This window comes from Euprymna scolopes, chromosome 23, assembly GCF_053919585.1.
Source record: "Euprymna scolopes isolate OS-2025 chromosome 23, ASM5391958v1, whole genome shotgun sequence".
NCBI classification, from domain to species: Eukaryota; Metazoa; Mollusca; class Cephalopoda; order Sepiida; family Sepiolidae; genus Euprymna; species Euprymna scolopes.
This window is the reverse complement of record NC_136504.1, coordinates 11,830,911-11,853,403: the sequence shown is the minus strand read 5'-3', so window position 1 is coordinate 11,853,403 and position 22,493 is coordinate 11,830,911. Positions and strand designations below refer to the sequence as shown.

The window sequence follows — 22,493 nt, the reverse complement described above, 5'->3', positions numbered from 1 at the left end:
AATCCTATGACTCCCAAGTACCAATTTTTCAATTTTGGCCCCTTAGCACCTCTTTTTTCCGGATGAGAACCAGATTAAAACGTTTTCCACGTCTGAATATCCTATATACCAAATTTCAAATAGATCAAAATTTTTTTTTTAGTATATAGGTCGAGAAGTGTGCTCACACACATTCTCATTTTTATAGATACTACTCGTGACCTGTTGAGTCAGTATATGTTATAACTACCTATGGAATAGTGAGTATACAGAATTAATGTATAAAAGTGCAAAAAGTCAATGCACATGCGCATGAAAACAAATATGGCGACCAGTGAAAACAATATGGAATACATTGGATAATAAAGATCTTAACATCACTGCCCTTAGATTAAATGAAAAATCCTTTCTATAAGATGGGTATAATCTGTTGAAAAAGAGACGAAAAAAAAAATTACAAGTAGAGAGTGTGCATTGTACATGGCCACCCTAGTTTTTTGTGTGTTAACAGCCTTAAATATATTGGGAAATAATAATTAATGTTTAACCTTTCAAAGTAAATCTTTACCCCCCCCTCCCCCCAAACACACTTTGTATTTTTAAAATGTTTAGAACTTATGACCCCCCCCTGCCCCCCTCTCTGTTCCCTCTTTTTGCCTCTACCTGTTGCCACCAAACTTTAAAAAATGCTAACCATTACATTTTGTTTACCGCTATGTGGCTAAGAAGCGGGTGCTCATTTTATGTTAAATTTATATAGGAAAATGATATCCTACTCTAAAATGTTAAATGTTTATTATTCAAAAAATTTCTTTTATATTATCTTTTAAAAGCCATTGAAACATATTAGCTGAAAAAAAGTAGATTTTGATTTCTTTTTAGGAGATAAACTATGCTGGGTTAGGTCAAAAAAAATACAAAATATTTTGAAATATATGTAAATTGATCAAATAGTTTTTTTTTTATATATTAGAAAATGATTCCAACTTACAATGAAAATACAATCAAAATAATCTTTTTAAAAATTTGGAATGCTAAAATTGTACATGGTTTTAGAGGGAAGTCATAATCAAAAGCATTCGTGAACAATATTTGTTAAAAAAAAATTCTATTTTTATTGTTTAAAATTAAAAATAAAAACGTTTATATTGTATAAAATTATAAAGTTGCATTTATATTAAAAAATTTTAAAAGTTCTGTATATATTGTTTAAAATTTAAAAAAAAGACGTTTATATTGCATAAAAAAATATTGTTTTAAAAAAGTGTTTATTATTAAAAATAGTTACGTTTATATTTATTTTTGAAAAAAGAATTTCTGTCTTTTTAAACTTCTGAAATATCAATGTTATTGTTTACATGGTAACATAATGGTGATTAGGGGAATTTGGTTCCTTTTATGTGATATAGGGATCAAGAGTATTTTGCCACTCAATTTCCAATCTTACCCGATTTTTTTTTATTTGTAATGCAAACTAATTTAAAAAAAAAAAATATAAGAAATGTGAGATGTTATCATGTGTTGACAATTAAGTATTTTTTTATTAACATGGTTTCAATTCCTGGGCAAGCTGATTTGAGTAATTTTGTCATCTTTAAAGGGTCAATTACAGAATATATAAAAAAAATTAAATCGTAAACATTTATTTAGTTTTTGTTTGAAACGATTCCAACTTGCAATGAAAAATACAAATAAAATTCATAAAATACTGATGAAAAAAAAAAGCAAAAGGGATTTACAGCTTTCTTATTTGCATATTTAAAACGCGAAAAAATTGTTGATTAAAAAAAAATGGATTTCATAGCTTTGTTTTTATTTCTTTATGCATGCGCATCATAAAACAGAACCGGAAACCTGGTTTCAATGCCCAAACAAGATGATTTGAATTTTGTAATCTATTATATATATATATATATATATATATATATATATATATATCATAATAGATAATAGAAAGACATCAGAATTTCATAAGGATCATTATGTATGTTTTCACTCTGCTTGTAACACCATTTAACTTTGTTTTTGTTGTTTCTTTTCCCCTTATCTTACTTCCTAATATAGTTGGAGGAGCTGAAATATTGGAAAACTCTGAATTAGTGTTTTGTACAGGACTTAAAGTTCATTAAAATCAAATATGAGTTTTTAAGGAGGTTCTGTCCCCATGGGTTATTTAAAGATGGAAGCGTGTAGAGATTCAGGACCAATTTCATTTTTTTTTTTTTTTTTTTTTGTCAGAAAATTTTGTATGTAGGATATTCAGATCTGGAACATTGAATTGAAAACTTCTCAGCTGATCCTGGAATATGACGAAAAAACAATTGTCTTGCTCATGGTCACTAACATACAAAATTTGATGGCCATTAATTAGGGTTTCCCTAATGAGAATTCGATAATCAATAAGAAAATTTTGAGGAAATGATTTTGTTCAAATAGGACCATGTTCCCTTGAAATCTTCGACTCTATAGCACCTAAGTTGGTTAATTTCTTAAGTGTTGGAAAGATATTTTGCAAATCTGAAGATTTCATGCCTTGTCCAAATTTTTACTTTCAGTTTTTTTTTTTCATCAGTATTTTTGGAATTTTATTTGTATTTTTCATTGCAAGTTGGAATTGTTTCAAACAAAAACTAAAGAAATGTTTACGATTTAATGTTTTTTATATACTCTGTAATTGACACTTTAAAGATGACAAACTTACTCGAATCAGCTTGCCCAGGCATTGAAACCATGAAACTACCATGAAAATACTTAATTGTCAACACATGATAACATCTAACATTTTTTTTATAAATATTTTTTTTTTTTAAATTGGTTTCCATTACAAATAAAAAAAAACATGTTCAGAAATTAGGAAAGAAATTCAAGCTTTTAATAAAAACAAAACAATTTTTTCTGGACTAAGGAAAAAATCTCAACATATTAAGAAAACAAAACTTTTTATTTATAAAACCTGTTATCTGTTAAAAATATATGGAGGTAGTTCCAAAAGTATTCCCCCCCCCCCACCCCCATTTTTTTTTTTTTTTTTAACTCAGAAAGTTGAAGACTTATTAAGATGAGCTACATTTGTATTTAGGAATTTATTTTTCTACATAGTCACCATCATTCTCAATACACTTTTGCTAGAAATTCAATGATGCACCTCCATGACGGGTTGCTTTATTAAAGTCTCACAATATCAATATCTGCAACAGGGAGATGAAACTTTCAAGTCATTAATGCATAAGTTCAGTCATCATAACAATGCAATTTGTAATCCTCTCTGATCTATTTAAGTGGAATAAAAAGTAGGAGGTATTACTTTTGGAAAATCATAAATAACGGATATCGAATTACTATATTAAAAAAAAATTGTCTTGTGGGATTTACTCTCTTTTTTAAATTTTTTTTTTAATTTAAATATTTGTAACATTGAGTTCTGGTCTTCCTGTATTTTTTACATAAAAGCCAATTATCAAGATTGCTTTGCATGATATTAGTATTGCATTAAAATTATATGAAGAATTACTTATTTATATGAGCTAATAAGTTGTCTTAATTGTTTTGATATTTCAGATATGGTCAGACTGGAACAGGCAAAACCTTCACAATGGAAGGAGAACGCAGTCTAGATGAAAATTCTTCTTGGGAGAATGATCCCCTGGCTGGTATCATCCCACGAACTATGCATCACATTTTTCAAGAATTAAAGAAACAAGTAAGCAGGTTTATGAAAGAGGAAAATGAAAGAGAAAAAAACTGACATTTTTTTTTCTTTTGCTTTATAAAAATGATTTTAAAAAAAATTTAAAATTAGTTTGGTACTTGTCCAGAATTCTGCTTATATTAAAAAAACAAAAATAAAGAAAAATATCTATTAAGTATATCCGCATGATCGAAAGAAAATATCATACTCTAAAAATCATGTAAATTGATTAAGTAGTTTTATTTTTAAACAAGAAAATCAAATTTTGTAACTAAGCAACCAGCAACAATATCACAATGTCATCTTGAAAACCGGCTAAAAACAAGAGAAAACTCCAAATAATTCAAACTTGCAAGATTTTAGAAAACCATTCTTAACATGGGGAAATTAGAAAACTCAGATTTGCTTAAAAATAATTTTCTTATTTAAAATTAAAAGTATTGGTCAATTTACATGATTTTTGGAATATAGTATTTTCTCTTATGGATCTGTACATCAGATTTTTCTTTTTTTTTTGTTTTTAATATAGGGAGAATTCTGGACATGCACCATTAATTTTTCTTTTATCTTTGATGCTTGAATTTTATTTATACATTGTTGCAGACAGATATTTTTTTACTTTTCTTTCATTAGATTTTTCACAGTGAACATATATTTTTCATTAGATTTTTCACAGTGAACATATATTTTTCATTAGATTTTTCACAGTGAACATATATTTTAACATATTTTTCACAGTGAACATATATTTTTCATTAGATTTTTCACAGTGAACATATATTTTAACATATTTTTCACAGTGAACATATATTTTAACATATTTTTCACAGTGAACATATATTTTAACATATTTTTCACAGTGAACATATATTTTAACATATTTTTCACAGTGAACATATATTTTAACATATTTTTCACAGTGAACATATATTTTAACATATTTTTCACAGTGAACATATATTTTAACATATTTTTCACAGTGAACATATATTTTAACATATTTTTCACAGTGAACATATATTTTTCATTAGATTTTTCACAGTGAACATATATTTTAACATATTTTTCACAGTGAACATATATTTTAACATATTTTTCACAGTGAACATATATTTTAACATATTTTTCACAGTGAACATATATTTTAACATATTTTTCACAGTGAACATATATTTTAACATATTTTTCACAGTGAACATATATTTTAACATATTTTTCACAGTGAACATATATTTTAACATATTTTTCACAGTGAACATATATTTTAACATATTTTTCACAGTGAACATATATTTTAACATATTTTTCACAGTGAACATATATTTTTCATTAGATTTTTCACAGTGAACATATATTTTAACATATTTTTCACAGTGAACATATATTTTAACATATTTTTCACAGTGAACATATATTTTAACATATTTTTCACAGTGAACATATATTTTAACATATTTTTCACAGTGAACATATATTTTAACATATTTTTCACAGTGAACATATATTTTAACATATTTTTCACAGTGAACATATATTTTAACATATTTTTCACAGTGAACATATATTTTAACATATTTTTCACAGTGAACATATATTTTAACAATTGTTTATTGATGAACACTTGTAAGTTAAGAAAAAAGATCAACTTCTGGTGTAACTTGTGCGTCATCAAAATAACACTCTCGCATATGAGAACGAAGGAGGAGTTTGAATAGACTCAAACTTATGCATGTTGTTGCTCCTCAACTCTTAAGGTTATGCATATCGCCTTCCTTCCTTCCGGTGCTGCCAGATCAGGCTGCTGTCCGAAGATACTTTCTGGCCTAAAATACATCAAACATTGATGTTATTGTTTTTTTCTTTTTCCCTTTGTAAAATTCAATCATGTTCTGAAAAGCCAAAAATAAAAACAATTTTCCGTTACAAAACAATCAAACTAAACAACTTAAAGCATAATTTTTTTTTCTTTTTCAAAATTACTGGATTTGACATTAAATAACCCCAAAAGGGTTGATGATATGCTCTAAAACAAAACAACCAAACCAAACACCATGAATAAATATTTAAAGATGTAAACAACTGAAGCATAAACACTATTTTCCAAAATTATTGGATTTGGCATTAAATAATCTAAAAAGGGTTGATAAGCTGTAACCCCCTCCCCATGCACACACACTTCTAGCATCTTACATTTTTACATACTTGGCAAAAAAAAAAAAAAAGAAGATATTATATCAATAATTATTTTTCTTTAACAGGATGTGGAATTTTCAGTCCGTGTCTCTTTCATAGAGTTGTACAATGAGGAGTTGTCTGATCTTTTGGGGACGTCGAATTTAAGAATTTTTGAGGATCCTAAAAGAGTGAGTTTTTACAATTTTTGTTTTATTTCAAAATGTTTTAATTAAATGAATTTTTAATTGAAAGCACTTCATAAATCTAAATACCAAAAACTGAAGTGAAAAGTGTTGCATTCAAACGTTTTAACCTTACAAATCATTGTTATTTTAAATTTGCAGACTTTTAATTTAACTTTCTTCTTTTTTCTTTTTCAAAATATAAATCCGTGATTTAATAACATGCGTTTATGAAACATCTTTTCACACTGTGCGTGATTTAATAACATTCTGTACTTTTGTGGTGAAGCCAAGACTACAACTTCTCCATGACATTTCTCTTTCTCTCTACCTTTCCCTTCCTTCCTTCCTTTTCTCTCTATGTGACCAGAGGTTGTAGCCAATCAGGACAGAGAACAGTTCTGGTGGGAAAGGAGATACAAAAAGTTTTGGAAGCAAAAAGACGAGTTGTTCTAGCATCAGGGGACAAATGAAAATCCCGAACTTTCTATGACCCGATACCACTTGGACGCTGAAATGTATATAAAACCGTTTCGTTTTGAAATGCCTTTTTTCTTGATTATTATTCCCTGGTCGGTTTCTCAACCGTTCCAACACTCCCGTCTTATTAATTTCGATGACTCCCCAAAAGGAGGACCCGCCGAAATGGTGACCTACCCAACAACATTATGATAACCGCCCGATGTCCATATGAACAAGGACAAATGATGACGACGTAACAGCAAAATCCGAGGACAAACACGCACACAAAATCACAAAACAAAAAAAACAAGTGAATATATATATAAATCCGCCTAAGGAAGTGTCGATAAAATATATTTTTACTGTTTTGTGACACGACTCGCCCTATCAACAGGAGGGGGAAAAAAAAAAGAAAAAATTACGTGATTCCCACCGAGTAATTTACGTGATTCAAATAGGATCTGGTCTGAGAAGTCTGAAGGCGGATCCCTTGTAAAATACAAAAAAAAGTCCAAATTAATGGTAGGATGCACTTGTACAAAATTCTAAAATTTTGCCTGGATACACACAAAAAAAAACAAACTTTCAAACACGCATACAAAAATAGTACATTTAATTGTTGCCATTTTAAGCATGTGTAGGAAATTCACACGTATAGAAATTTGCCTGGACAATAACGCAGTGTTGTGTCAAAAACATTAATCAAAACTAGTATATATATATATATATATATATATATATATATATTTCTAAAAAAAAAAAAAAAAATTTTTTAGCAATAACAGTTTGAAACACAAGTCTCTTGATTAATTCAACCTCTGGTGAGTAAATGCTGTTCCTTCCTTTCTATCATACCTAGCCCGCCCCCCTCCCTGCCATTTCTTTTGGTCGCGACTACAAAAAATATTAATGAAAGATATAATAAAAATAATCATACATAATTTTTTTTTTTTTTTCAAATAAATAATATTAGTAAAATCATAATGGATGCTCAACAAGCATAAAACCCCCACAATTTATGGAAACCAGTGTCGAGGGATGGTTTGCAATATTAGAAGCGCAGTTCCATCTCCGACATGTTACTATGGACAATACTAAGTTTTATACGGTTATAAGTGCATTGCCACCTGACGTAGTGACGAATATACCGGCAGCGGTTTTACACTCGTTAGATTATGCTAAATTAAGGGAGGCGGTATTGTCTATCTACGAAAAGACTAGACTTGAACTCTTGGAGAAATTGATGAGGACCACTACGTTGGCAGGTCCTCTGTCAATATACCTCCAGGAGATGTTAAGTCGAAAATAGAATAGGAGCAAGCGATGAAATAGTGCGCCATAAGTTTATACGCACACTGCCGAAGCAAATTGCCCCGGTGATAGCGGCTCACACTGAGATGCCCTTGGTAGAGTTAGGTCAACTATCCGACAACTTGATGCCATTAATAGAAAATACTCCGGTATTTCAGACTGTAGAGAGTCAGGCTCGAACAAGTCACCACGGTGCTAGACATACAGGCGAAACAACACCAGGCGGTCTATGCCCTTATAGAAGGAAACAGTGACCGAGAGTATGTAGAACCCATATTTGTTTCGCAGAAGAGGCTCGTACATGTAAGCTGTGGTGTAAATGGCAGAAGAAAAAGAGCAATATACAAATGCTACCTAACTCGCGTCCCTCATCTCCCATTCCTAGCGATTTGGAAAACTAAAAAGGCGGACTACGTTTGCTCCGGTAGTGCCGCTGTTACTAGAAATTACTGCAAAAATAGGAGCGTCTAAAGTAAATTTTATTGTAGATACAGGAGCCAGTATTTCCATTTTAAAATGCTATGGTCAAACTAGCTTAGAAGTCAAGATTCCACGTTTAAGATCTTTCCAGTGGAGAAAAGAAGGAAGGAAGGGAAAGGGAAATAGAGAGAAAGAGAAATGTAATGGAGAAGTAGTAGTCTTGGCTTCACTACACTTTAACCTAATATTTTAATAATTCAACTTTTTTTTTTTTTCATTTTGATCCATTATTTTACAAAATGCTGATAAATAATTATCAAAAAATATTAGGTTTACACACTGAATGATTACAACCTATTCTGTAAAAATGGATATTGGATCAGCTGTTGTTGATGGAGCAATCCAGGATTATTATCAAACAAGTTCTGGCTTTGTGCCATATTTACAGTGGGCAATGCCAGTATACGAGTCCTGCTAGTTGACAGTAAAATTGAAATAACAAATTTTAATTATTTAATTTGTTTTTATTGAAAGTATGAGACAAGCTACCCTCTACCTCTGTAAAAATAATCATTAAATGTAATTTTTAATATTCATTATTATTAAACTTTTTAAAAAATTTAATACTGTGATAAGTTGATGTTTATTTTTTAATGTTTCCCTCAGCCTGGATCAATAATCATTCATGGAATGGAAGAAATCACAGTGAACAATAAAGACGAAATTTATCAAATTCTGGAAAGAGGTGCTGCTCGCAGACAGACAGCTGCCACCTTGATGAATGCGACTTCCAGGTCAGATTTTAACGATTAAAATATCTCATTTTTTTGGTCCTCCGATTTAGTGGTGTCCGTATGTCTGTTAATTTAGACGATTGCCAGATAACCGTTCATTAGTTTTTTCCTGAAATTTGGCCACAAATTGTATTTCATTAAATAGATGTGCACAGTAAAAAATTTTTTTTTTTTTTTGCAAAAGTTCCCGTTGCGTCTCCAGGGGCTCAAAAGATGCCCCAAAATGGCCAAAAATTATACGTTTTTCCTCATAACTTTTGATCCATCCATTAGATTTTTCTGAAACTTGGCCAAAATGTGGAGCCCATTGTTCTTAATATAAATCTAATCTAGAATGGGTGACCCTGGCAAAATTCTGGTTTGCATCACCGGAGACTTTTAGTGCTAAAAAAGCCCTTTTTGTGGCTCTTTTTTCATATTTCTCAAAATTTTGATATGTCTGTGTTTCATGGTGGTCAACTCCAATATACATGTGTTAAGGCCTGAAATTGCAACTGATTTGGCATCAAAAGAGGCTCAAAAGGAGTAAAAAATGACACTTTTTGCCTCATGACGTTTTATCCATCCAGTAGATTTTCCTGAAATTTGGCCAAAATGTGGAGGCCATTGTTCTTAATATAAATTCAGTATGGGTGACTGGCAAAATTCTGGGTAACATCTCTCTGGGACTTTTAGGGCTAAAAAAAAATGCTTTTTTAGAGCTCTTTTTTCATATTACTCAAAAACTTGATATACAGTGATGATCATATTTATTGGCACGGTAAAATAAAAGTTAAATTTTGTCTAATAAATTCTAAAAAAGGGATTAAATTAAAGAAAATAACAAAGTATATTATGTATTTTTAACTGGCCTTTCCGATGCAGCAATCGGATTTTAGAAAAAAATAAATAACAAAGGAACAACAAACATAATTGCAAAAAAACCTTGTTCAAAATTATTGGCACGATTTATTTAATAATCAATTGTATAGCCTTTGGCCTTGATTACCTTCCTCAGTCGCTTTTCATAGTTTACAACCAAGTTGTTGCACTCTTCAGTAGTAATTTTAGCCCACTCTTCCTGACAATAATCCTCCAATTGAATAAGATTCTTAGGCTTCCTTTGCATTACCCTCAATTTTAATGTTCTCCATAAATTTTCAATTGGATTAAGGTCTGGGCTTTGTGATGGCCACTCCAAAACATTAATATGATTGTCCTCAAGCCATTTCTTAGTCAGTTTAGCCGAATGCTTTGGGTCATTATCTTGCATGAACCACCAACGACGACCAAGTGAGAGCTCTTTAGCAGAGTCTTTCAGGTTTTCATCCAATATTTTAACATAATCTTCCTTTTTTTATGCTACCTGTGACCTTAACAAGTCGCCCTGGTCCAGAGGCAGCAAAGGATCCCCAAAACATCAAACTGCCTCCACCGTGCTTCACTGTGGGTATGGTGTTCTTAGGCAGGAAAGCTTCGCCAGATTTTCTGTAAATATAAGACACTTTATTATGGCCAAATAACTCTATTTTCGTTTCGTCAGTCCATAGAACACGTTTCCAGAATGCAACATCTTTATCAATATGACTTTTGGCAAAGGCTAGCCTTGCTTTCAGGTGCATAGGCTTCAATAAGGGAGTCTTTCTTGGACGACATGCTTTTAAACCAGCTCTCTTCAAAACTCTACCAACTGTATGTCGAGATACATTCACTCCAGAGGTGCTCTGTTCATCAACAATCTCCCCAACAGAGATCCTTGGGTTTTGTTTTACTTGTCGAACAATTTTCCGTTCATCTCTTGGGGAAAGAATCCTTTTTCTCCCTCTACCCTCTAAACTCATAACGTGGCCTTGCAATTTGAACTTGTTTATTATGGCTCTAACAGTGGATTTGGGAAGGTTTAGCTTCTTTGAAATCTTATCATAGCCCTCCCCATTGGTATGGCATGCTACAACAAGCTTCCTGACGTCTTCGCTGTGTTCCTTAGTTTTAACCATGGCGATTGAAAATTATAATTTAGTCACTTATAATAGTTTAAATAAATCGCTATCTAAAAATTATCTGAAAAAAATTATTCACTGAATTAGCGTTAAACAAGCATAATATGGCTATAAAAAAGTTCAGAAAGCACGTAAACCGGAAATTGATTGATATTATATTGATACTAAAAGAAAAACAGAGCCGTGCCAATAATTTTGAACAAGGGTTTTTTGCAATTATGTTTGTTGTTCCTTTGTTATTTATTTTTTCTAAAATCCGATTGCTGCATCGGAAAGGCCAGTTAAAAATACATAATATACTTTGTTATTTTCTTTAATTTAATCCCTTTTTTAGAATTTATTAGACAAAATTTAACTTTTATTTTAGCGTGCCAATAAATATGATCATCACTGTATATGTTTATATAGTGGTTTCCCATAGTGCTGAATTCAAATATACATGTCTCAAGGCATGAAACCGCACCGTATATCCATTTTCAGTGGGGTTCGGTGTTCCCAGGATCTCAAAAGGGGCCACAAATGCCCCAAAATTGCAAAAAATAACATTTTTTACTCCGTAACTTTTGCCCCATCCATTAGATTTTTCTGAAATTTGGCGAAAATGTGAAGGCAACATTGGCCCTTTCACACTTCTCCCATTCATCATTTCTTCACTATTCTTACAAGAAGTGAACGGTTTAGAAAAAACATACGCATCTCAGTTTCTTTCCTTTTTTTTTTTAAGGAATTTAATGTTATGTTTAATACTGGACAATGTCAGGCAGCCTGCTAGTTTCTTATAAAACTCGATCTTGTAAATTAGTGTAGTTTTGAGTGCAAAATCATAAATATTGTGAAATTCCCTTAGATTTCAACTTTCGATATCAAAGTTTTTCTTTTTTTTTTATTCATCTTAAACAAGGGATGTTGCCGGTTGGATGTAAGGGGCTACTATTTAGTACCATGTCTATGTAATGAGTTGAGCAATAAGATGTCTGTTTGCATTTAAATTTGTACATGTTAGTACAGCAGGAAACTGGGAGGGAATCCCAAAGTTTAGGAGTTCAAGGGGAAGAAACTACTAGAGTAGAATGCTTTCCTGCATCAAGGAACCTCTACAGTGAAGGGGTGAGATTTTGCTGCTTGTCAGGGGTATTTACATCAAGGAAGAGCACAGTAGTTACAAGTTTGGCAGATTTTATTCCATTAAAGCACTTGTAAAACAAACATAGGAATACAACATTGCAGTGATGGGACAGGGGTTGGAGCCTGGTTGATAGTGCATAAAAGGTTTGAGACTTGGGGGGGGGGGCTGTCTAAAAGGGAGACACTAATAGGATCATGTTTAACAGGGGACTTGTGGGAATTTGAGCAGCAAAATGTCTGTTCACATTACATTTAAACTTCTACAGTTTAGTACAATCAGGGAAGCAGAGAACAGGAAGGGAATTACAAAGTCCAGCAATTTAAGGGAAGAAACTATTAGAGTAGAAGGCTTTCCGGCATCTAGGGGACCTCAACAATAAAGGGGTGGAATTTTGTTGCTTGTCAAGTTAGTTGGGGTTACATACATCGAGGGGGAACTAATGTTATGAGTTCATCAGAGCATATTCCATTAAAGACACAGGTGTGCAATGATAGAACAGAGGTTGGAGTTTGTTCGACCTTGTCTGAGAGAAGGACTAGTGGTTGGCATACCATCCCAGATGTGACAACAATACTCCATATATGTGTGAAAGGTGGCTTTGTAGAGATACAAAAAACTGTCAGATATGAGTTGTTTTCTAGCACGGTAGAGATAGCTTACCTTTTTTTTGCAGCAGCCTCGGTAATGTCTTCAATCTATCTGTTCCGATTCATGTTGCCTGTGAATGTTAATCCGAGTTGTAATGATGAGCTCTCAAATATGGTGTTATTAATCATGGCAATAGGTGATTGAGAAAACTTGTTTTAATTGTTTATTTAACAATTTTTCTTTATGAATGTACAAATATTTGTTCTTTTCTAGGCTTCTAGTTGAGTTCCTATTTTTGGAAATGGGCAATTTATTTATTTATTTGGATTTTTATTTATTTGGATTTTTATTTATTTGGATTTTTATTTATTTGGATTTTTATTTATTTATTTATTTGGATTTTTATTTATTTATTTATTTGGATTTTTATTTATTTATTTATTTGGATTTTTATTTATTTATTTGGATTTTTATTTATTTATTTGGATTTTTATTTATTTATTTGGATGTTTATTTATTTATTTGGATTTTTATTTATTTATTTGGATTTTTATTTATTTATTTGGATTTTTATTTATTTATTTGGATTTTTATTTATTTATTTGGATTTTTATTTATTTATTTATTTATTTGGATTTTTATTTATTTATTTATTTATTTGGATTTTTATTTATTTATTTATTTATTTGGATTTTTATTTATTTATTTATTTATTTGGATTTTTATTTATTTATTTATTTGGATTTTTATTTATTTATTTGGATTTTTATTTATTTATTTGGATTTTTATTTATTTATTTATTTATTTGGATTTTTATTTATTTATTTATTTGGATTTTTATTTATTTATTTATTTGGATTTTTATTTATTTATTTATTTATTTGGATTTTTATTTATTTATTTATTTATTTGGATTTTTATTTATTTATTTGGATTTTTATTTATTTATTTATTTGGATTTTTATTTATTTATTTATTCATTTATTTGGATATTTATTTATTTATTTATTTGGATTTTTATTTATTTATTTATTTGGATTTTTATTTATTTATTTATTTGGATTTTTATTTATTTATTTATTTGGATTTTTATTTATTTATTTATTTGGATTTTTATTTATTTATTTGGATTTTTATTTATTTATTTATTTGGATTTTTATTTATTTATTTGGATTTTTATTTATTTATTTGGATTTTTATTTATTTATTTATTTGGATTTTTATTTATTTATTTGGATTTTTGTTTATTTATTTATTTGGATTTTTGTTTATTTATTTATTTATTTGGATTTTTGTTTATTTATTTATTTATTTGGATTTTTATTTATTTACTTATTTATTTGGATTTTTATTTATTTACTTATTTATTTGGATTTTTATTTATTTATTTATTTGGATTTTTATTTATTTATTTGGATTTTTATTTATTTATTTATTTGGATTTTTTATTTATTTATTTGGATTTTTAATGTGAAAAAAATGTTAGTATTTTTCACATTTAGTGTATACAATATTGTGTATAAAAAAAAATGGTTCTTGTCATTGTGGTCAGTTTTAAGTCGGTTTTGACAAAAAAATTGCAGTTCTAGTACAAATTTTGGGAGTTGGTTGAAGGTTCAATTCTCAGTGTGGGTGGCCAAAAAATATAGTTGCAAATTACTTAGGACCTCTCTCCAGTCATGACTGATGGAACAAGAGCATGTTACCCCCATGAAGTAAATAAAGAGTTCTATTCAAAATTCCGTCCAAATTCTTGAGTTCGACAAGATACACCCAAAGAAGGTTGAAGATTACATCGACTGAAATGTTGTGAAAATGACATCAAGATGAGAACAATAGTCCGAAGAATCCAAATAATACAAGATTTTTCTTTATTTTTGTTCTTCATGAGGAGATTTCTGGACACATGCACTAAATATTCTTTAGATAAATTTATTTTCATTTGTATGTAACATTATGTATGGAAAATGCATTCAAATAAAAAGAATGCAAACAATAGCTTTATAAACTGATTATGTGAGGTGCTTATTTAGAATTAAACCTATTTTATAAAAACTAAATTGCAGAAAATTCTTGACTTGCATGCATATCCGTCATAGAACAGAGATGTCATATTTCCAAAATCGCGGAGATTGATCAAATAGTTTTTTTTTTTTCATATAGAAATGTTTTTACGATTTTTGTGATTTTTTAATAAGAATTACAAGGCGGCTTTTGATCTTGATAGTTTAAATTGAGTTGTCTTCTTATTTATATAACCTGGTGGGTCAAAACATTTCTTTCTCATAAAATTTGATGTTAAAAAAAACCCCCCAAAAAACTACATGATCAATTTACACAATTTTTTGAATATGACATTTTTGTTCCATCTCAAAGTTATGTTTTTTTTTTGTTTAAAGATTTTTCTGTACTTTTGTTTTGAAAATAGGTTTAATTCTAAATAAGTTCTGAATTTGCTTTTGAAATAATTCTTTATAAAATAGGTCAGAATTTTAACTATACTACAAGGGTTGCTCCAAAAGTAAGGTCTATTTTTTAACTCAAAAACTAAAGCGTTGAAGAGCTTCAAAGACAGGTGATGCCATTTAAAATGAGTTACCTTTTGTGCTTCAGAATTTATTTTTCTACATAGTTACCATTATTCTCTATGCACTTTTGCCAGCCTCTTTTAGTCATAAATGTCTGAAGCGCACTTTGTCACTTGCATCTCGGTCGCCACACTTAAATCAACGCACCCATCTCCTGTGCTGATACAACTGCATTGACTTCATAAATATACAATAGGCACCGGTGAATATTAATTGGTTCATTTTTTTTTTTTTTTTTTTTTTCTGTATGGAAGAATTCAATGATGTATTTCTGATTCTGATGCACACCCATGACAGAACTTGCTTTCGTAGTTTCACATTGGCAATATTTGCAAGAGAGATAAAACTTTCAGGTCATGGATGCATAAATTCAGTCATCATAACAATGCAGTTTGCAATCCCCCCTCTGATACATTTGGGCAGAATAAAAAATAGGAGGCATTACTTTTGGAACATCCTTTGTAGTTAATTTTCTATTACATGTATGGCAATCAGATGATCTCATCTTTTAAAATGGGAGTGAAAGGTGATAACTTATTACAGTTCTTATTTAGGATTCAACTTAATTATAAAAACAAAAATACATATAAATCTTTATGTATGCACTCCTCACGGAATGAAGATGACATATTCCAAAAATTATAAATTCATCAATTTAAAAAAAAATTTTTTTTTAAACTAAGAAAATAAAATTTTATGATGAGCAAGCTAGGAGCCACCATGTTGTTTTAAAATGTGTGAAGATTCAATGCCAACAACTCCATTCAACTACATAGATTTTGTTTGGTGCTAATGCACTTACTGATCCGTGCTATTTTTTAAATCGTATTTCCAAGTTTAATTAAAATTTTATGTTTTTTTTTTATTCAATTGTAAGGTTAAAGTACAGAATAGGTACAAAACATCCTCTCGATGTTAAGAATGGCTTTTTAAATAATAGCGTTATTTCAGCACGGATCAATAAGTGCATGAGTACCTTTTGTTTAAATCACTAATTAAATTATTAATCGTTAAAAATCAAATTTTAATTTATTTTTTTCTTTAGTTAAAAAAAATATAAGTATTTGATCAATTTATGATTTTTGGAATATGACATCTTTGTTGTGTGATGGACATAATAAGGATTTTTTTGTATTTTTTATTTTTTTATTAAGTCAAATTCTAAGTAAAAACCTAGATTTCATTTGGATAAATTTGCTTTATTCTTTTATATTGTATTTTTTTTTTTATGTAATTGCGTCCAGTGTTTTTTTTTTTTTTTTTATGTAATGGTGTCTTGTAATGTGCTATATATTTTTTTTTATTGCTTAATTGCAGTCGTTCGCACTCCGTATTCAGTGTTACTATTCACACGAAAGACACCACCATTACTGGAGAAGAATTATTAAAAACTGGAAAACTATATTTGGTAAATATCTTTTCAATTCTTCTGACTCTGTTCTCAATGAAACTATCTATTCTCATAACTATCAACTTCTTGGGTTCCAAATGCAACACTAATCTGCCTCAGACACCATGTTCTTCACATTGCCACTGTCAAAATCCATATCCTCCAGCTCTTCAACCATTATGACCCATTCTACTAACTGTATTTTTATTGGAAGTTATTCTTCATTTAGTAATAATGAAAAAAAACCTACAATTACTTTTAATGTGTGTAAACAGATATTTTTTGTGCATGTTCTTCCATGGCTGTAATTGTTATAAATTGCTGCCTCTAGATTGTTGGATAGAAAGTAATCATACAAATGAGAATTTAAGACTTTGAAGAATAAAATGGCTGGTTTATTTACAAAGAAACTGAAATGCATTTTGGTGGATTGAATTTTGTAATTAAATTATTTAAGTTCATATTTTACCCCACTGCGTTTTTGATTTGAATCATGTGCCATAAAAAAAGGTGTCCGTCATGTACAGATGAGAAACACACTTGGTTACATGATTTTTGGAATATATCTTCCTTCTCTAACAAATACGTATATCAAAGATTTGTCTGTATTTTTCGTATAGTTTTTTATTAAGTGTAATTATGAATAAGCACTTCATTTTAGTTTCGTTTTTAGATGAACACGACATCAGGTGAAATTCGGTGGCCATTTTATTTTATTTTTTATTTATTTTTTTTCAATTTTAGATGCATAATACTAACCGGATTTTTAATGAAAATGACTCCTCATATAAGAGAACACCAACATAAACACATTTTTAATGTATAAACAGATTTTTTTGTGCGATCTTTATAAATTGTTGCTTCTAAATTAACGGATAGAAAGTAATTGTATACATGAGGATTTAAAAATTTAAAACCATTTTTTTGTGTCTTCTAAATGAGTTTAAAATGTTTCCAAATTCCTTTCAAATATCTAAGATTATAATGTCTTACTTGTTTACAAAGAAACTAAAGTGCATTCGGCTGGATTTTATTTCATAGTTAAAGTAAGTTCGTTACCTCATTGCATTTTTGATTTCAATGTGTTATGAAATATTGTATGTCATGTAGGAGAAACGCACATGAAGTGATTACATAATTTTGTTGATATAGTGGTTAAAAGTTGTAAAAAAATTTTTTAAAATTATTTTGGTGGTTGTGCAGATTAGTAATTTTTTTAAACCAACGCATTTCAGGTGAAAACATAATTACATACTTATGTGTCATGTTGAAATTAGTATTATGAAAAATGATCCAGTAGATGTGCTAGATGTATTTTTAACAAAAATCAGCCGTAATTATGTCCTATATAAAAATGGTGGACTCTTAATTTAAGGGAGATTAGTCATACTGAATTGTCACACAACTCTTCAACATTAAAACCTGCAATAAAACTCAGTAATTCGATGAATTCGATTTTTACTGGTAATTATTTTTCTACTGGTTCATTTTTTTGTAATGTTTGGAATTTATACTAATTTCCATATGACACGTAAGTACGTAATGTTTTCACTTGAAATGTGTTGGTTTAAAAGATCATCAATTTACACAAACTTCCGTAATTTAAATATACAAAAAAAGCCTTCTGGAAACAAATGTTGATTAACGTGACTTTAATATGTTCTGAGCAATGATTTAAATATGCATGTTGGAAAGATGGCTAAAAAGAAACGGACTAAAAGACTTGTCACAAATAATAAGCAAGTTTTGTAACCTTCTTTTTGTGATCAAAAATGGAATGATCATTTCCTTGCAATTTTTTTTTTTTTTTTTTTTTTTTTTTTTCCTGGTTCCTTGACAAATCAAGAATTGGACCTTAATAATTCACTCCTGTTCATCCGTTCGTACTTTTCTTAACAACCACGCCTTGGATTTAAAAAAATTTTTTGCATAGACATATAAGTCATGGTGAAAGTAAATTTTTGTTGGAATGGATTTTTTTGGCATAACTCCAGTTGCCCTCCCTAGGGGCCATTATAGGGTAAAATTTCCCCCAAATCGTTCATCCATTCATTTGTTCACACTTTTCTCAATAACCACGCCTTGGATGTTTAAAAAATTTTGCACAAACATTAGTCATGGTGAAAGTAAATTCACATGCTGCTTTTTTTTGTAGGTTGATTTGGCTGGTAGTGAGAATATTGGCCGTTCTGGAGCAGTTGATAAACGTGCCAGGGAAGCAGGTGAGGATTTAATTGCAAAGCTTGGGAAACTTCATTGTACAAATATATGGATATTTTAATTAAAGGAAGGAAGGTTAAATTACTGGACTGACTCAAACAAATTAGTGTGTGCACGTGTGATGTGTTGGTAAGAATAATAGATCTATCAAAATTTGAGCAAGACAGCAAATCTTGCACAATTAGTGATTGATATCACTATTGATGGATACAGCTATATAAATAATCTATTATTATACAAAAGGAACTTTGTGTGTGTGAGTTTGTTTCCTATGGACTTAAAAACGGCTGAGCCAATTATTTTTCTCACAAGTTTTGAAACCTATTGGCAGCACTAACATTTTGACTTGTCTAATATCACAAGGATGTTATTATTTGGATTATTCAGACTACTGTTCTGATGTTGAGTTTTATTTTCACATTTCAATCAATGTAACTTCCTACCTTCTTTCAAGCGTATCTTGTCAAACTCTGGAATCTATTTGGAATTTCAAATGTAAATCTTTATTTAATCCAGTAGCACCCTCTCGTTCCCTCAACCATTACTGAATAGAAGTCCTCAGTCTTTTTAATTTATATTTTGAGTGTCACCTGCACTGAGGATTGAACTTTAAACCTCCAGAAAAGTGTAATTTACAGCTGAATTTTACCAAGTACTTTATCCGCTATGCTATGATTCCTTTTGACAAAAGTTACATTGATTGAAACGTTGTGCAAATGACATTCAAGATGAGAATAGTCCAAATAATAAATCCTCATCTAAAAAATTCAAAAAGTATTCTCAAGGATGCTTCATACCAAATTTGAAGCAATTTCTGTCAAGTTGTTTTGGGGTCTATAAGTTAGTAATGGGGTAAGTGGATTCTAAACTTTATAAAATGTATTATCATTTTCTTTTTTTTTTTTTTTTTTTACGCAGGTAATATTAACCAAAGTTTGCTGACATTGGGTAGAGTGATTACAGCTCTTGTTGAACATGCTCCTCATGTTCCATACAGGTAAGAAACATAAATCTCCTTCTTACAGTTTCAATACTCTACCATCCTATTTAAAACTTAATGCTTGTTCATTCAACTTATAAAAACAATTATTTTCACATTGGTAGTTCTAAATTTTTTTAATTTGATTTAAATTTTTAAATTTCTGAAGAAATTATAACACATTTCAGGTGAAAACATTATGTACTTATGTATCATATTGCAAATTAGTATAAATTCTAAAAATTATGTAAAATAATTCAGTCGAAAAAATAATCTGATATAAAAGGCAAAATCGACAAATATCGAAAAATTGGCCAAAAACACCGGGTCACTGTTTTCGTTGACATTTTTGCAAACCATTCAAACCTTGCGTCAAGACCTCACATAAAACATGCTATTTCGACCGCCTGTGATGTCACAATCGCGGTGAGTGCATCGATAAGACCGTTTGCTTTTTTTTTAAATTTTTTTTTTTTTTACCTCCTTTTTCTCTGGCGCGTTACATTTTTGAGCCTGCTTATTACTCCTAAATTTTTTTTTTTTTTTTTTTTTTTTTTTGCGCTAGCAAGAGTACTTGCTGTTTTTTTTTTTTTTTTTTTTTGCTCAACCAACGCCGGGCACTAAGTAAAAATAAAATTTGAGTTTATCGCTGTATAAAGTTTGATGTTGAGAGGTAGCAAGATCAAGGGGAGATAACTGCAATTGATTATTTGACTAAATTACAATGTGCCATTTTTAAACACCAAATGTTGGAACTTAATACTGGCTGATTTTTTGTTAAAAATACATCTAGCACATCTACTGGATCATTTTCATAATTTGTTTTTGCATTTATACTAATTTCAATATGGCATGTAGGTACCTAATGTTTTCACCTGAAATGTGTTGGTTTAAAATATCACTATTCTACACAAGCACCAAATTTTTTATGGGTTAATATTTCTGGACTACACAAACTAAAATTTTAAAATTCTAATTTTGTTGTAGAAAAGTAATATTTCAGGTTTTAGTATTTTTATTTATTTTAGTCTTTTAACATTTTTTATTTAAGGTTTTCGAATTTTCTGAACATTTAATTAGGATGACTTTGCATTAATTTTTATATTATAACGGCCAAGGACGTTTATTTAATCTAGACTTTAATAAATAATTTTTGGTTTGATATTTTCATGATTTGTATTCTGAACTTTATTGTTTTTAAGCTGCAATGGAAGTACATAACCCCCAATGAAAAAACAAAAATAACAAAAAATCTTAAGTGTACATACTTGTGATGGAAAAAAAAATGTCATCAAAATTGGTGGAGAAGTTTCATTAAAAATAAAAAATACAAATTAAATTTTCTGGCGAAGCGACAATTTACGATCTCTTGATGCTATTTTGTAGGGAGATAATTCCAAGTAATCCAAATTTTTGAGAGATTTTAACATGGGGAAGGGTGGCATTGGAAAAACTTAAATTCTCTTCAGAATGATTTTCTTTATAAAGGTAAAAGTACTTGATGAATTCATGTGATTTTTGGAATATGAAATATTTTCTTTCTGTTATGGATATGTATATTATAAATATCTTTCTTTATTTTTGTTTTTTCTTGTGAAGTGAGAGTTATGGACTACCCTTTTTCACTCCTTGTACTTTTCAACCTGAACTTACGGCATATACTTCTTTACTGTACCTATTGTGGGCTGATGCAATGGACTAATATGACTTCAGTATCTTGCTGTTTAATTTTTTATGTGTAGTCCTATAGTAAATTTCTTGAAGATAAATAACCTTTTGTATTTTATTTAACTTGTTAACTATACATAATTTTTCTATAATCTTCCTATAATAAAATCTATTGATTTAGAACCATGATCTTATTTTGAATTTAGAACCATGATCTTATTTTGAATTTATAACCATGATCGTATTTTGAATTTAGAACCATGATCGTATTTTGAATTTAGAACCATGATCTTATTTTGAATTTATAACCATGATCTTATTTTGAATTTAGAACCATGATCGTATTTTGAATTTAGAACCATGATCTTATTTTGAATTTAGAACCATGATCTTATTTTGAATTTAGAACCATGATCGTATTTTGAATTTAGAACCATGATCGTATTTTGAATTTAGAACCATGATCTAATTTTGACTTTTGAACCATGATCTAATTTTGACTTTTGAACCATGATCTAATTTTGACTTTTGACCCATGATCTAATTTTGACTTTTGACCCATGATCTAATTTTGACTTTTGACCCATGATCTAATTTTGACTTTTGACCCATGATCTAATTTTGACTTTTGACCCATGATCTAATTTTGACTTTTGAACCATGATCTTATTTTGACTTTTGAACCATGATCTTATTTTGACTTTTGAACCATGATCTTATTTTGCCTTTTGAACCATGATCTTATTTTGACTTTTGAACCATGATCTTATTTTGACTTTTGAACCATGATCTTATTTTGACTTTATTTTAGGGAAAGCAAATTAACACGGCTCTTGCAAGATTCTCTGGGTGGTAAGACGAAAACTTCAATAATTGCTACCATTTCCCCGGCAGCATGTAACCTTGAAGTGAGTTGAAATTCTTATTGATTTAAAAAAGTAT

At 29.6% G+C, this 22,493-nt stretch overlaps 1 protein-coding gene across 1 annotated transcript in view; it reads left to right on the top strand.

Moving 5' to 3' along the window:
* LOC145245752 (kinesin-like protein KIF11-A) overlaps nucleotides 1-22,493 on the top strand; it is a 79,284-nt gene that overhangs the window by 11,892 nt on the left and 44,899 nt on the right. Inside the window, exons 3-9 of the mRNA XM_080107351.1 lie at nucleotides 3,538-3,679; nucleotides 5,926-6,030; nucleotides 8,884-9,011; nucleotides 16,612-16,702; nucleotides 18,840-18,906; nucleotides 19,823-19,901; nucleotides 22,363-22,459. Of these exons, the coding sequence (XP_079963477.1) occupies nucleotides 3,538-3,679; nucleotides 5,926-6,030; nucleotides 8,884-9,011; nucleotides 16,612-16,702; nucleotides 18,840-18,906; nucleotides 19,823-19,901; nucleotides 22,363-22,459 (709 nt within the window). The remainder of the gene's footprint in view (nucleotides 1-3,537; nucleotides 3,680-5,925; nucleotides 6,031-8,883; nucleotides 9,012-16,611; nucleotides 16,703-18,839; nucleotides 18,907-19,822; nucleotides 19,902-22,362; nucleotides 22,460-22,493) is intronic.